A 16,593-nucleotide genomic window follows, 5' to 3' on the forward strand; every position below is an offset into this window, starting at 1 on the left:
GTAGCTGGAGACCAGAAATAGGAGCTGAGGGAACTGAGGGAAGAGGAGCTACATGTAAGCAACAGCTGTGAATTAGAGGTGGCAGTGAGGGGGCAATGGAGTCACACCCACGGCAGAGCCCAAGCCTGAACAGTCCCTGAAGATCATTATCCAGTTTCAGAGGCTTGGGGGCTGTTTCTCAGTGGGACCTGGGGCTGGGGTGGTGGTTCCTGAGTTCTCAGGCCTATATCCTTAAAATAACATCCTACTTCTAGCCAAACTTGTTACCTTTGGAGTATTACCTCACTTGAGATTTTTTGCAACAAAATAAGCCTAATTGAACAATTAGGTAAGCCACTACTATATGTTAAAAGTAACACACAAGAGGCTGGCGCCGCGGCTCACTAGGCTAATCCTCCGCCTTGCGGCGCCAGCACACCAGGTTCTAGTCCCGGTCGGGGCGCCGGATTCTGTCCCGGTTGCCCCTCTTCCAGGCCAGCTCTCTGCTGTGGCCAGGGAGTGCAGTGGAGGATAGCCCAAGTGGTTGGGCCCTGCACCTCATGGGAGACCAGGATAAGTACCTGGCTCCTGCCATTGGATCAGCGCGGTGCGCGGCAGCCATTGGAGGGTGAACCAACGGCAAAGGAAGACCTTTCTTTCTGTCTCTCTCTCTCACTGTCCACTCTGCCTGTCAAAAAAAATTAAAAAAAAAAAAAAAAGTAACACACAAGAACCCGTGCTGTGGCATAGCGGGTAAAGCTGCCATCTGCAGTGCCGGCAACCCATACGGGCCCCAGTTCAAATCCCAGCTACTCCAGTTCTCTGCTATGGCCTGGGAAAGCAGTAAAAGATGGCCCAATCCTTGGGCCCCTGTGCCTGTATGGGAGACCCAGATGAAGCTCCAGGCTCCTGGCTGTTGTGGCCATTTGGGAGTGAACCAGCAAATGGAAGACTTCTCTTTCTCTGCAACTCTGCCTTTCAAATAAATAAGTCTACACACACACACACACACACACACACACACAATTAGACTTCTAATTCTCTATCAAATCTGGGAATGTTTAATTTATTCAGTCTTAAAACTCTCAGAAGTTTAATACTGGTATTTGATGTTTACACAATAATTTGTTTTTAAGAAAGTCAAGTTTTATACTTCTTTATTTTTGCAGAGACATAATATATGCAGATATACACAGGCAATGCCTGGGGAGCCGTGCCATTTCTGACCTACACTTTCAGGTTTGTGCGATCGTGGTACCTCTGATAGGGATCATCGGCATACCAGTTCCGCCTCTTCCAGAAAGACGTGGTCATTTTATCTAAGAGTTTACTCTGGGTTTTATTGCAGAACACAAATTCCCTCAAGCGTCTTTTTCTTGCAGTGGTCTTTTTCCATAATTTCTTCTTATAACCAGACTGTTGAATAGCACAACAAAGGGGTTAACAATTACTTTATGTCATGTAGGAGACAACTGACGAGTGCACAGCCTGTTTTACAGGCCCATTGGGAACAAAGGCTGCTGTGTTTCAGAAAAATTCTCAAGGGTGAGTAGAGAAAACATGAGCAGCTTGAAAAGAAAATATTAACAACATTTTGGAAAATATTTAGAATAATATCACAGAAAATAAAGCTCAATAAATCTGTGTGCTGGTGAAACACAAAATAATAGCATATAATTATTAACAGCCAACTTCACATGCATTTTCTTATCTCTGTAACACTCTTCAATACCAACAGAATATGTTGTCACTTTACAGATTAAAAGCACAATTCCTGATTAAGAAGGAGCAGACTGAGGTGCAAGAACTCGGAGTTCTCAGCCACATATTTACTCTGTCCTGATCAGGAGGGTACTGGGTACTGGTTAGTTAGTGGGACTGAGTATTACAAGGGCTGAGAGGTACAGCTTTCAAGTATTACTGCTTCATTTATTCTTTTCACACACTAAGGACCAATGTTTATAGGAAGCACTTTTAGAGAACAATGACTACAGTACAACTATTACTGTGCAGTGAAGGGACGGTTTACCCATATTTTTAACCTAAAACTTCCATATACAGAATATTTTCCATGCATTAATTTTAAAGAAGCTATTATTAAAGAAATAGAAAATTCAATTGTATGTAGAAGCTATAGTCATAACTAAAGCTACACAGTAAGTTACAGAGGAGGCCGGACTAGAAACCCTGGGTCCTTGCCAGTCGAGGACTCTTTATGGCATCAACCAAGGCTCTCAGCTGACAAGCTGCCTTGGGTTTCTGACGTGTCTTGTCATCGTGATCAGCACACTCAAAAGTACAGTGATGCTGAGAACTAAGGAAAGGTGTTTAAGAGTTCAGAGGCTTGCTACTGACTGCTTACAATTTTAAGTTCAAGATTCAAACTAAAGTCTTCTTATTTGAGTAAGAATTGTCTCGTCTGCAGGCCAAACTAAATCCCTGTGTTGACTTACAGACCCCTAATCTGCCACCTTGCCCAACACCGCCAGTATCTTTTAAAGATCACTCTGTGCAGGGTCAGGTGTTGCAACACTGCCTGTGATGCTTTTTGCATCCCTCATCAGACTGCTGGTTCAAGGTCCAGCTCCTCCACTTCTGGCCCAGTTGCCTGCTAGCGCACCTGGGAGGCAGTAAACAATGGCCTAAGGGCATGGGTTCCTGCCACCCATGGGGAAGATTCAAATGGAGTTCCTAGTTACTGACTTTGGCCTGGCCCAACTTCGGCTGTTGTGGGCATCTGGGGAGCAAACAAACAGATAGAAGACCCCCCCCCCCCTTCTCATTGCCTTTCAAATAAACAACAAAAACAGATTACTTTGTGCAATGGAGCCACTATGAAAATTTTTTGGACAGTTCTAAGTTCAAAACTGGAAGGAAGGAATAAACAACAAATATTAGGGACACCCAGATGAAACTATGCCACAGAAAATACTCTACATTAGTGAAAGTTAACCAGTTTGTTTGTTTTTCTCTTAAAATGAGGAACCAGGCCATTCTGCACACACTGTATTCCTTGGGGCTCTAAGCTGAGGCTAGATACTATGACTAGAGAGTTTGATCAGGCTTTTTACAACAACATGAAGGTTCCAGAGCCCAACAAGGGGGATATGGGAAGGAAGGCAAAGAAAACCACCCATTTCATCTTACTTAGGGACAGATGAGGACCTGGAAATAACTGGAGGGAAATGTTTCCAAGGGAAAAATTCACAAACTCAGAACTTCAGCTACTGATGGGTTACATGTACTTCTGTTAACTGGTGTAGAAAAATAAACCAGGGCAAGCATTTGGCCTAGCAGTTACGACACTGCTGGGGACACAGGCATCCTCTGTTGGAGTGCCTGGGTTTGAGTCCCAGCTCCGTTCCTGATTCCAGCTTCCTGCTGGTGCCCGCTCTGGAAGGCAGTAGATGATGGCTCAAACAGTTACGATTCTGCCACCCATGGAGACCCAGATTAAGTCCCTGGCTCCTGGTTTCATTATGGACATTTGGGAAATGGACTAGTGGATGAGATCTGTATCTCTCAAATAAAAAAAACTAACACAGTGCTGTTTCCATGGAGAAATATGCCAAGAGTACCAATGAACCTACTAATCTACAAATTTGACTGTTTATAAGATAAATGTCAATCCTTTCGACCTTTCAGATACTGAAAGTCCTACCAACTATTTTATCTTTATAAGGAACCAAATTTTGATGTTTAAAGAATTAAATTAACCTCCAGGTATAAGAGGAAATTAGGATTTAAGCAGCTATTAAAGGTTAAGACGGGTTTGTGAAACTCTGGCCTTAAGTTGGCTTTCTAATTATCAGCTCTTCTGTTTCCTTGAATAAAGATATGAATGAAAAAAAAAGCCCAATTATGCTCAAGATATGATGTGGCAGAGGAAGGAACAGTAATATTTCAGAGTCCCCATAGAGGTTGGAGTCATAGGCCAGAGTAATTATCGGAACTCTGTCTGTGATAGTTCCAGTCATATATACCAATAGAGAGGAAAACCTGTAAACCGAGGGGAAAAAAAAACCGCCATGTCGGGTTAATGTTCTAAAACAAAGATAAAGCTGCCTAGGGGCCAGCCATGGTGGTGTAGTAGACAGAGCCATTCTGATCCAGCTCCCTGCTAATGGCCTGGGAAAGCAGCAGAGGATGGTCCAAGTGCTTAGGGCCTAGCACCCATGTGAGAGACCTAGAAGAAGCTCCTGGCTCCTGGCTTTGGCCTTGCCCAGCCCAGGCTGTTGTGGCCATCTGGGGAGTTAACCAGCAGATGGAAGACCTCTCTCTCTGTCTCTGTAACTCTGCTTTTCAAATGAATTAAAAAAAAAAAAAAAAAAAAAAAAAAAAGATTAAGCAACTCAGAGAATCCAATCCAAGGTAGGCTGAAATGTTCTCAGACCCCTCCGCCCCCCTGATCTGAGCCATGTGCCCAAGTCTGCAACGCTGTTAACAGGCTTCAGCAGGTTATTAAACTTACAGGCTTCAAAGGACTTCTGCTGGTCACTAGATAGGCCAGACACGTTAGAACACTGGCAGTGAAGCTGTGCTCCAGTGAAGATTTTTGCATTCTGAATGTTCTGTTGCTTTATGAATGCTTCCATGTTTTCTTCACATGGATTCACTTACACACAGATGCCTGCCAAGCTGGTACTTTGGCAAAGCACCGTAACAACCAATGGTAAGAAGGGAAGGATATGTCATTGAACGGGCTCACTGGATTCACTGCAATCTTCATTTCAATCTCCTACTCACAATCCTTTTACAATCAAGAAATAGTGTGAAGACTCACCTTTCTCCTTAGCCAAAGGCCAGAATGAAGTCTAAGAAACCTGTAGATGACAGCTTTCACAGTTTTTCTCTTGCCTTTTCGTGAACTGAAGTATGTGACGGTCCTGACTGGCTGCTTCAGGACACTTGGAAGCAAGGGAGCCGCTCTAAAAAACATTTAAAAAAAATTCAACTCAGCAGTTAAAGACTGATTAAATGATAAAACTGGGACCGACACTGTGACATAGTGGGTAAAGCCACTGCCCACAGCATCCCATATGTGTGCCAGTTTGAGATCTGGCTGCTCCACTTCTGATCCAGCTTCCTGCTAATGCGCCTAGGAGAGCAGCCGAAGATAGCCCAGGTACTTGGGCCCCTATACCCATGTGGAAGACCTGGAGGAAGCTCCTGGCTCCTGGCTTTGGCCAGGCCCAGCCCTGACTGTCGTGGCCATTTGGGGAGTGTACCAGAAGATGAAAGATCTCTCTTTCTAACTCTGCCTTTCAAATAAATAAATAATAATCTTTTAAAAATGATAAAATCTTTTTCTATACTTAAAAATGAATGCCTGGTTCAAGTCCTGAACCAGGACTGTGCTTCCAATCCATCTTCCTGCTAATGCACCTGGGAGGCTGCGGAATATAGTCCAAATAATTGGGTTCCTGGCACCCACATGAGACCCAGATAGAGTTTCTTGGCTCCTGGTTTTGGCCTGTCTACTCTCAGCTGTTGTGGTCATTTATGGAGTAAATCAACAGGCTGAAGATCTTTCTCCCTATCATCCTTCATTTCAAATAAATAAGTCAATCTAAAACAGCAACAATAATGAGTGAAGTTGCTCCACTGGAATGGAGCTGAATTTGTTTATTTTTATTTATTTTTTTAAATTATTGGGGCCTGGTGTTGTGTAACAGGTAGAGCTGCTGCCTGAGATGCTGGCATCCTACATGAGCACTGGTTCACATACCGGCTCCTCCACTTCCAATCCAGCTCCCTGTTAATGGCCTGGGAAAAACAGTAGATGATGACCCAAGTGTTTGGGTTCCTGTCACCCACATGGAAGACCCAGAGCAAGCTCCTGGCTTCGGCCTGACCCAGTGCTGGCTGTTGTGGCAATCTCGGGAATGAACCAGAAAATGGAAGATATCTCTGTCTCTCCCTCTCTCTGTAACTCTTTCAAAATAAATGAGTCTTGAAAAGACATCTGTTTATTTCAAAAGCAGAGTGGCAAAGAGGGAGAGATCTTCCATCTGTTCACTCCCCAAATGACCACAAAGCCAGAAGTAGCCAGGAACTGCATTCTGGCCTCCCACATGGGTGGCAGGAAACTAAGTACCTGGACCATCTCCCTCTGCCTTCCCAGGTGCATTAGTAGGAAGCTGGATCAGAAGTGGAGCAACTGAACTTGAATTGGCATTCCAAAAGGGATGTTAGTGTTGCTGTAGCAAAATGCTGGTCCTGGGAACTGAATTTTAATATATAATATTACTTCAAATGACTCCTGACACTAAGCATAAACAGAATAGCAAGCATCACCAACTTGGAAACCTTCTAAAATCTACCCTTCAATATCTAGAAAAGAATTTATCCCATTATGTTTTAATCACCTGATGATTTATCAGTCTGCCCACCAAATGATAAACTCTTTGAGGACTTCAATTTTGTGTCCTTGGTGCCAACTTAGTATTTGCTGACTGAATGAGCACCACACACAGCCCACCTTTAAAAGCTTGCCATCCAGGCTGGCGCCATGGCTCACTTTGCTAATCCTCCGCCTGCGGCACCAGTACCCCGGGTTCTAGTCCCAGTTGGGACGCCAGATTCTGTCCTGGTTGCTCCTCTTTCAGTCCAGCTCTCTGCTGTGGCCCGGGTGTGCAGTGGAGGATGGCCCAAGTCCTTGGGCCCTGCACCCGTATGGGAAACCAGGAAGGGGCACCTGGCTCCTGGCCTTGGATCGGCGCAGTGCACCAGCCATAGTGGCCATTTGAGGGGTGAACCAACGGAAGGAAGACCTATCTGTCTGTCTCTCTCACTGTCTAACTCTGCCTGTCAAAAAAAAAAAAAAAAAAAAAAAAAAGCTTGCCATCCAGGAAATCATACAGACAACATCACAAGTGTGCTCTGCTTGGCAGTTTCTGCTGTTGGCATGTAGCTATATGGATGTCAATCATTCTCTCATTTAATCAGGCAAAGTCTGTATAATAATCCACAGGCAGCAAAGAATATCATCTACTTCTAAGATGTCTTGTAGGTATGAATGCTTTGGAAATATTGGCTAGATATCATGTTTACTGAAATAAACTACCTGTTAGGAATGGTTGTAGAATGCCCACAAGGAAGGTTTCTGACAGATGTGGTAAGTCTGGGAGCAGAGGAAACAACCGGTGCCTGAATATGACTGAAATGTCTGGTGGACAGTGCAGAAATAAGACAGGCATTCTTGGTACAGTTTCGATAGGCTGGAGCTGCCAACGTATTCAGGGGCCTTAATACTCCTGTAAAGAAAGAAGCATATATATTTAATATGTTACTCCAAAATAAACATCCATATATTTAAAAGTATGGATCAAAGCAACCAAGCATTATAAATAATGTAACCTGAGCATCAGACTCATGGTGTTTTTTTTTTTTTTTTTAACCAATTTTATTGAACTATAACTTCCATACCTTGTTAAATAAAATGTATAGGAGGCCATGGATTTGGACTGGGTACCTGCACTGGGTCCAACAGACAAACCCAAAATATAGCTTCATCACAGTGGGTGAGTTTTGGTTGGCTGCAGAAGACCCTGCAGCCAATTAACTAAGCTAAAACCAACTGACTGGCCAAATGTAATCAACTAAGTTGTTTTCTTTGACTCACTTCTATTTTTTCCATAAATGCTGTCAAATAACATTGTTAGTTGGAGTTCTCAGATCCTGCCTGCTCTGGTTCTGAGGGTTGCCCTATTGATGTTGTTCCTTTTGCTCAAATAAACCCTACTAAATTTAACTGGTCTAAGGAATTATTTTTTTAAGATTTATTTATTTGAAAGGTGGAGTTACAAGGAGGGAGAAGCAGAGGCAGAGGCAGAGAGACAGAAGTCTTCCATCCACTGGTTCATTCCCCAAATCGCTGCGACAGCCAGAGCTGAGCCAGACCAAAACCCGAGCTTCATTGGGATCTCTCCTGTGAGTGTAGGGACCCAAGCACTTAGGCCATATTCCACTGCTTTCCCAAGTACATCAGGAGAGATCTGGATTGAAGTGGAGCAGCTAGGACTTGAACTGGCACTCATATAGGATGTCGGCACTGCAGGAGGTGGCTTTACCCACTAGCGCCGGCCCCAGAATTTTCCTTTTAACACCGTAAAACCACGTAATTTAGATACACAATTCAGTGATTTTCAGAAAATTTAAAGCTGTCCAGCCATCATCATGATCCAGTGTGATGTGTCCTAGCTCTATGTTTAGTATTAGGGGACACGATATATAGAACATTAATACCTCCCCACCCCACCCACCCAATCTTACTCTCTGGGGAAACAACTCCCACAAGCACTGTAAAGGCAGCTAGGAGAAACAAAGCTTGAGTCCTTCCTGGAAAGACAATAGAGTGGCAAGAGAGGATTCATGGAGAGAATGGAAAGGGAGGGGAGAGGAGAGGAATGGAGGGGAGGGGAGGGGAGGGGAGGGGAGGGGAGGGGAGGCACGGCACTTGGATTCTCCTCTAGAAGATGAAGAGGCCCTTAGAGGAGGAGGAACACATTTCAGGCAGGATGAACAATCCAAGCAAAGACCTGACAGCTGACACAAACAGATATGCAGACTGGAGACCAGAAATGCCACAGAGGCTGCTCACTGCCTGCCCAACTGTAGCAGAGATGCTTGGAAAGAAGCAGTGGGACAAGAGGTGGGCAGATTCCTGAGGGCAGGGATGTAGGGACTGAATGCTGTTCTCTATCAATACCAGACAAGACTGAGACAGGATCACTAAATTAAGCCCTTCCTGACCTATGTTTCTATCTTCAGCTGCGAACCAATCAAGAGTAAGAGGCCTCCAGACCCCAATAGACAAAGACCCCTTACTGCCCTGTTAGGGACTTCCCCAACCTACATATTATGTTCAGAATAACCCAATGCAATTGACATGCGACCTTCCTAGAGTGATGGTATTGAGGGGCACCATCATTTTGAGCCTGTTGTGTGAAGAAGAAAACAAAACAAAACAGTGCCTGCAAAGAACACTGAGCTGGGTGCAAACTGAAGAGCCTGGGCCTGAGAAGGAACCCACATGCCTCCCTAACCTCATAAAAACACCTGTTCAGGGGCCGGCCCTGTGGCGTAGTGGGTAAAGCTGCCACCTGCAGTGCCAGCATCCCATATGGGCGCCAGTTTGAGTCCCAGTTACTCCACTTCCGATCTGGCTCTCTGCTATGGCCTAGGAAAGAAAGCCCTGTTCCCATGTGGAAGACCTCGAAGAAGCTCCTGGCTTTGGATTGGTGCAGCTCTGGCTGATGCAGCCATCTGGGAAGTGAACCAATGGATGGAAGACCTCTCTCTGCCTCTGCCTCTCTCTAACTCTGCCTTTCAAATAAATAAATAAATCTTTTTTTTTTTAATTTGACAGGTAGAGTTATAGACAGTGAGAGACAGAAAGAGAGAAAGAAAGGCCTTCCTTCTGTTGGTTCACTCCCCAGATGGCCGCTAAGGCCAGCACTGAGCCAATCCAAAGCCAGGAGCCAAGTGCTTCCTCCTGGTCTCCCATGCGGGTGCAGGGGCCCAAGCACTTGGGCCATCCTCCACTGCCCTCCCGAGCCACAGCAGAGAGCTGGACTGAAAGAGGGGCAACCGGGACTAGAACCCGGCGCCCATATGGGATGTCGGCGCTGCGGGCGGAGGATTAACCAAGTGAGCCACAGTGCCGGCCCCTAAATAAATCTTAAAAAAAAAAAAAAAAAAAAAAACCTGTTCAGCTCCTGCAGACAGCCAGTGGAAGAACCTCTTCACACCATGCCATCCCCCTTATGCTAGGAGATAAGATCTCAGTAAACCTTCTATGGGCTGCACACTGGCCTCTTGTTAATTTCTATTTGCAAGTGACCCAAAAAACCTCGGGTTGATAACAAATCCTTCTCACCTTAACTAGGCTAATAGTTCATGCCTGCAAATGAGAATTACTAATGGAGCTCCGACTCCATTACTGACTGAGTCTAATTAGTATGGGGTGCAAGGATATACATGCTGAAAAAGTTTCATGTGGGCAGGCATTTGGCCCGAAGGTTGGTACACCCTGTCTCATACTGGAGTGACTGGGTTCAATACTAGCTCGCGGCTCCTAACTCCAGCTTCCTAAGGATGCAGGCCCAGGGAGGTAGGAGTGATGGCTTAAAGTAATTGTGTTCCTGCCACCCACGTGGGAGACACAGATTATGTGTGTTCTCAGTTCAAGACATTGTAGGCATCTGGAGAGTGAAACACTGAATGGAAACTAACTTTGTGTCTCTGTTTCTCTCTGCCTCTCAAAGAAATGGAAAAGGAAACAGAACAAAAGAAAAAGTGTCTTAGGATTATGGAAGTGTCCTAAAACTGCAATGTGATGATGACTTCATGACATGCTAAATTTACTAAGACCCATAACACTGTATACATAAAATGGGTAATTTTATAGCATGTAAATTCATCCTCAATAAAGTTGGTTAAAAAAGAAACTCTACTTGGGGCAAGTACTTGGGTGCTGCTTGGGAAATCCACATCTCATATCTGAATGCTGGTTCCAGTTCCAGCTTCTCCACTTCCCATCCAGCTTCCAGCTAATGAGCAGCCCTGGGAGGCAGCAGGTGATTGCTCAAGTACTTGGGCCCCTGCTATCCACATGGGAGACCCAGATGGAATTTCAGGCTCCTGGTTTTGGTTTAGCGCAAACCTGGCTCTTGCAGCCATTTGCAGAGTCAATCAGCAGATGGAAGATCTCTCTCTGCCTCTCTCACTCTGCCTTTCAAATAAATCTTTAAAAAAAAAAAAAAAAAAAAGGAACAACTATAAGTCAATGAGACAACCCAATAAATCAGTAAAAATATTTAAATGGGTATTTCATAAAATAAATCCAAAAGATTAATACACATGTGACTGACCACACTAAGGCTCATTAAGCATTAGAGAAAGGCATATTTAACCTTCAGAGAGATATCACTACACAGCCACCAGACTGACACACATTTAAGTCTGACAATACCAAGTACTCGTGAAAATGTGGACCCTCCACTACTGGGGTAACCAAAAATAAGCACACCATTCTGGAAAACAGTTTGGCAATGTCAGACAATACTGAATATATATATATATACACACACACACACACACACATGCTCTGATCCAGTAATTCCACAGCTAGTTACACACATGCGTGCACACACACACATACCCCCTCAGGACAATCAGCTTTGCTCATGACAGCCTCCAAACTGGAATCACCCAAATGCTCATCAATAGTAGAATGGAGATTTGTGGAGCAGTCACAGACCATTATATAGCAATGCCAAAGCACTCAGTTACATGCAAGATGAATGAACCTGAGAAAACAGAAGTCAGACACCAAAGCAGGGCGAGGAATGTCCAGCCTGAGGATCGTACATGGCCTGCAAAATCATCTATCTGGCCTTGCCAAGCCAATCGCAAGGAGGACCAAAATCCAATACATCTAGAGTAGGCTAATTTGTAAGTCGATAATTTTGTATGGCCCACAAATGAGGTTATAAATATCCAAATGGCTCTTGGCAAAAAAAAAACATTTCCCTATCCCTACTAAAGAGGACATACTGCATGATTCCATTCACATAAAGTTCAATACCAGACAAAACTAAACAACATGTTACTGGGACACACACATTATAGATGCTAAAACTACCAACAGGCAAGGTAAATATTAGAATTAGATAATTATATATATAATTAGAATTAGAATCATGTTTACGTATGGAATTTTGACTGGGGAGATGTGGGGGTCTGGAGAAGGGAGTTTCTGGTAGTGCTTTGGAGCTTGGGTGATTCACAGGTCTACTGCAGCACTGTTGAACCATTCATGTATGTGACACACTTTCTTTGTATGTGTATTTTGCACATGTCCACACACACAACACTCGTAAAAAAGCTTTTCTCTAAGAGTTGGTAAATTTACACCATTACTTATTTTTCTTGTTCTCCCACCAGTTTTTATCCTAATTTAACGTTATTTTGCGTGAAAGTGGCTTACTGACCATTCTATCATATTTGAGTGATTTTTAACTTCTTGCAAGAAGTCCTGAGCATGAAGGCTCCCCTGACCTCTCACTCAAGGAATTTATGCCCACCTTCGTGCGGGGGGCTGTAGTTACAAAGGAATTAACCACAATCCCTGACTGTAAGGGGAAGGGGGTGGGGGCAGAGCAGAAAGGAGGCAGGATAGGAACTCACAGCCCAAACGAATTTATTCATGGAAAAACAAATTTGCAGCCACGGCAACACGCTAGCTATGTGCCAGGTATTACGCAGGACACTCTATTCACACAAAACTCAGCCAGTCCCCCTAGGACGTGGCATTAACCCCATTTTACCGCAGTGGAATCCGAAATTCTGAGAAATGAGTCAATCTCAAGGTCAGAGGTCGTGACGGCCGAGTCCTAGCCTGTGAATCAGGTAAGTTACATGGGACTTTTCGCGTGTCCCTTGCTTCCCTCTACCCCTGTCTCTCTGGTTTGTATTCTGAAGAATGGGAAATCCGAAAGAGGGCAAAGACAGAGGGCCAGCGGGCCAGCAGCAGTATGAGGCGGGACCTTGGTGCGTGGCTGCCCGCCACACAGCTCCCCGCTCCAGACAAGTCCGGAGTCCCTTCAGGCCTCACATAGTGACCTTATCCCCGTCCTTTCCATGCTTAACCTCCAGCCCAGACACCCACTCCAGTTCTCCGTTCTGGGAAGACGTTAATTAAAACACTGACCTGAAGCGGCTCTCAGTATACCGCCAAACGCGAGAGCCGCCATCTTGCCACACGACTACGGCGGCCGCAGTGGGTTCAAAAGGCCCAGAGCAAAAGCGAATAAAAGAAACGCAATCAGGGCGGAGTCAAGGAGAGGGGGAAAATAAAGGAACGCCTACAGTTTATAGGTCGGGTTCCTTCGCCGCGGTGAAACAGCCGCCTATAAAAATATCGCCACACATATAAGTAGGCGCTCAAAATTTTATTAACACGTGATTGAAAGATCTCTTTAAAAAAAATACAAGATATTTGTAGGAATTTCTTTTTGCTCTTTTTATGAAATTGAGAGAATAGTGGTTCGCTTCCAACGCTGGAGGACGTTAGGATAAATGAATGGGAAAAAGTTGTATTACAAAAAAATTGTTTTTGAAAAAATATTGCATGTCAACTCTGATCGAATAAGTGTGCCTATCCTAAGGATATTTACACACACGTACATTACACACAAATGTGCTTTTCAAAAATCGACACTCATTTGCCAACTCTCCCTGAATAATTCTACCGTCATTCTTTTATTCCTGAGAACTAGTGCTCCTACATGCTGTGAGGAAACTGGAGGCGGAAAGCCGCAGGACTTCCCTGCGGGGCGCGCCGCGGCGTTCGGCGTGGAACCGGCTCGCGTCCGGCGGTTTGCGCGCCGGGTTCGGAGAACGGCTTCCAGCGGGACCTCCGGGAGGCGGTTGGCAACCACCGCCAGGCAGAGGAGCTTGGCGAAACTGCGGTCTCCGCCATGCCCAAGAACAAAGGCAAAGGAGGTAAAAACAGGCGCCGGGGGAAGAATGAGAACGAATCTGAGAAACGGGAGCTGGTGTTCAAAGAAGATGGACAAGAGTATGCCCAGGTGGTCAAGATGCTGGGGAACGGACGCCTGGAGGCCATGTGCTTTGATGGCGTCAAGCGGTTATGCCATATTAGAGGGAAACTGAGGAAAAAGGTTTGGATAAATACCTCGGACGTTATATTGGTGGGTCTGCGAGACTATCAGGACAATAAAGCGGATGTGATTTTGAAGTACAACGCAGATGAAGCGAGAAGCCTGAAGGCGTACGGCGAGCTTCCGGAACACGCCAAAATCAACGAAACCGATACATTTGGGCCTGGAGATGATGATGAAATCCAGTTTGATGATATTGGAGATGATGATGAAGACACTGATGATATCTAAATCGAACTCAATGTTTTATATTCCAGGTTTTCTGAAGATGTTCTACAATTGGGAATTTGGGCCATCACTTGTTAAGAAGAATAGAACTTTATTTAGCACGAGTATACTTTGTTAAAGCAGGTTCACTTCTTTTCAGTGTTTCAATGTGTTTACTATATTTCTTTTAAAAATGATGCTGAGCGACCAGCATGTGATGTAGCTGGTAATGCCGCCTTCGGAACACTGACATCTCACATGGCCCCAGCTTTGTGTCCTGGCTGCCCCACTAACCATCCAGGCCCACGCTAACGGCCTGGGAAAAGCAGCAGAAGATGGCCCAAGTGCTTGGGCCCTTGCCACCCATGTGGGAGACCAGGATGAAGCTCGTGGCTCCTGGCTTCAGTATGGCGTAACCCTACCCACTGGGGCCCCTTGGGGAGTAAACCAGCAGATGGAAGACTCTCTCTCTCCCTCTGTAACTCTGCTTTTCACATCTTTTCTAAAAAAACTGATGCTGAATTATTTTAGGCAACGTGTTAGTATGTTAGTACTTTGTTCTTTAGATATACTAGAACTTAGAGGTAAAAGATTATATCTGCTGTTCAAAGAAGGAAGTGCCTTTTTTACCATGACAACTACATTTCCAGCAAATTGGTATTTTGAATCAATTGTTTGACCTAAAATCGTCATAGATTTTTCAGCTGTAGTTTAATCTGTTTAGTCTGTATACTCTTTCTGTATGTTCCAAGAACCCACATACTCTCTTGAAATTTTTTATATTTAAGTATGATAGAAATCCATATTTGGAGTCATGTCACCTTATTTTTTTATACTAACTTTGATCTACAATTCTTGTTACCATTTATGTTTTCATCCTTAAAAATAAGTACATTTCCATATTGCAGTTTTAAAACATGGATTAAAGTAGCAATTTTGAATTTATAAGATTAGTAGTTCCAGAAATGGAACATTAGATGATAACCAGTTACTTTAACACTGGAAATAGTGACATAACAATTGATACTATTTTTCTTTAACATGCATAGAAAAGTTGTCAAGACAGTTTTTGACAGTAAAATATATGGAGTAATTTTACTATACGAAAAAGTTTATGTTAAAAGGTGTCACTTTATAAGTCATCCACTGTAACACACAGTTTTGGGCTTTATAAACAACCAAATTTCTGTGTATAAACGGAAAACTTATTTCTTAATAAATTCTGTAAACCAAAACAAAACCAAAAAAACCTTTCTGGGGTGGACATTGTGGCCCAGAAGACTAAGGAACAGCTTGGGGCACCTGCATTCCATATCCAAATGCCAGATTGAGTCCTAACTACTCTGTTATTTTTCCTTTCTTTTAAAGATTTAATATTTATTTGAAAGAGTGATGGAGCGGGGTGGGGGGAGCGGAATCTCCTCCATCTGCTGTTTCACTCCTCAAATGGCAACAAGAGCTGGGGCTGGGCCAGGATATTCCCATCTCAAAATAATTTGTTTCTACACAACCCATTTTGTCATGCTAAGTAACATATACACAGATTCCAGAGGTTAGGAAAAGTAGACATCTTTGAAGGCCCATTATTCTGACTACCACACCAATTTATTTTAAATTAATTATAAATCCATTACACAGGGATGGGCATTGTGTTGACCTAGGTTAAGCTGTCACTTGGAATGCCTGCATCCCATATCTGATGGCCTGGTTTGAGTCCTGGTTACTCTGTGCTCCCAATTCAGCTTTCTGCTAATGTATCCTGGAGGATACATTATTTGGGTATGTGGTATTTGGGTTCCTGCCACCCATGCGGAAGGGTCAGATGGAATTCCTGGCTCCTGGCTTTGGCCTGGCCCAGCTGAGGTTGTTGTGGCCATTTAGGGGAATGAATCAGCACATGGAAGATCTTTCCCTCTCTTTCAAATCATTAATTATTTAAATAAACAAACCATTGCACGCTAACATTTTTATGAAAATCAGCTTCCAAAAAATAGTGAGAAAAGCAGCATTCTTTTACATTTTTGTAAATCTCTCTTTAAGATGTAGCGTAACAAAAAACTGGATTCTAAAATTTTTTTCGGCAATTTCTCATCTGTTGGGTAGCTTCTGTTAACACCCTATAGTCTATTATTAGGAGATAATGAGAGTAAAAAAGAAAATAGTGTTACTATGAAAAGTCATTTTATGGACCAGCCTTCGAAGCGTGTCATGCTTCCAGGGCCCCCTGGATAACATTTTAAGAACTTCTGAAATGTTTATACTTCATTGCCTGGGATTCAGAGTGATTTAGTGGTTGGTGAGCTTGTTGCCATCTTGGTCTCCCACTCTGATGACCACTTTGGGTCCAAAAGCCTCCATGTCGTCCGGAAAAGTTTGAGACATTCAAAAAAGGTTCTTTGAATCGGCAATGGGAGTTACTGAATGTTTTTGAACAGGTGAGTGATGTGATTTAAATTTCTGAGTTTAGGAGAGTCCCAATGTAACATTTTAAGGCAAAAAGTTCCTAACTTGTATGTGGAGGGTCAAGGATTTGGTTAAACGAGGGGCTAGGAAACAACAGAAATCACTTCTGAGGTTTAAGAACTCAGAGGTTGCTAATGATGCTCAGGCCCAAGAGGTGGCTGTGAGGTACATGGCTGGAGCAGAATGAAAGTATTTATTGGCATCAAGGTTCAAGGCCAAGGCTATCAACGGCATCACCCAGCTTGACAATAGTGGG

The 16,593-nt window shown here is 43.9% G+C and overlaps 2 protein-coding genes across 2 annotated transcripts; one reads left to right on the forward strand and one right to left on the reverse strand.

The window, feature by feature from the left end:
• Positions 1-1,119: 1,119 nt before the first annotated feature.
• MRPL35 (mitochondrial ribosomal protein L35) lies at positions 1,120-12,850 on the reverse strand. Its single transcript, XM_002709652.5, has 4 exons — positions 12,695-12,850; positions 7,046-7,235; positions 4,763-4,907; positions 1,120-1,395 (listed from the first exon to the last, which is right to left on the reverse strand). The coding sequence occupies exons 1-4, from the start codon at positions 12,735-12,737 to the stop codon at positions 1,207-1,209; spliced, it is 567 nt and encodes a 188-aa protein (XP_002709698.1). The 5' UTR covers positions 12,738-12,850; the 3' UTR covers positions 1,120-1,206.
• A 2-nt stretch (positions 12,851-12,852) lies between these two features.
• LOC100339548 (eukaryotic translation initiation factor 1A, X-chromosomal) lies at positions 12,853-15,117 on the forward strand. The gene has a single exon (XM_051836777.2). It carries the CDS (start codon positions 13,464-13,466, stop codon positions 13,896-13,898), a length of 435 nt encoding a protein of 144 aa, XP_051692737.1. The 5' UTR covers positions 12,853-13,463; the 3' UTR covers positions 13,899-15,117.
• The last annotated feature ends 1,476 nt before the right edge of the window (positions 15,118-16,593 follow it).

Source organism: Oryctolagus cuniculus, chromosome 2, assembly GCF_964237555.1.
Source record: "Oryctolagus cuniculus chromosome 2, mOryCun1.1, whole genome shotgun sequence".
NCBI classification, from domain to species: domain Eukaryota; kingdom Metazoa; phylum Chordata; class Mammalia; order Lagomorpha; family Leporidae; genus Oryctolagus; species Oryctolagus cuniculus.

Coding starts and splice junctions, on each gene's coding strand:
- LOC100339548 (XM_051836777.2), top strand. CDS start 13,464: ATGCCCAAGAACAAAGGCAAAGGAGGTAAAAACAGGCGCCGGGGGAAG.
- MRPL35 (XM_002709652.5), bottom strand. CDS start 12,737: ATGGCGGCTCTCGCGTTTGGCGGTATACTGAGAGCCGCTTCAG. Junction 7,236..12,694: donor TATACTGAGAGCCGCTTCAG/GTCAGTGTTTTA, acceptor CTTTCTTTACAG/GAGTATTAAGGCCCCTGAAT. Junction 4,908..7,045: donor TCTACAACCATTCCTAACAG/GTAGTTTATTTC, acceptor AATGTTTTTTAG/AGCGGCTCCCTTGCTTCCAA.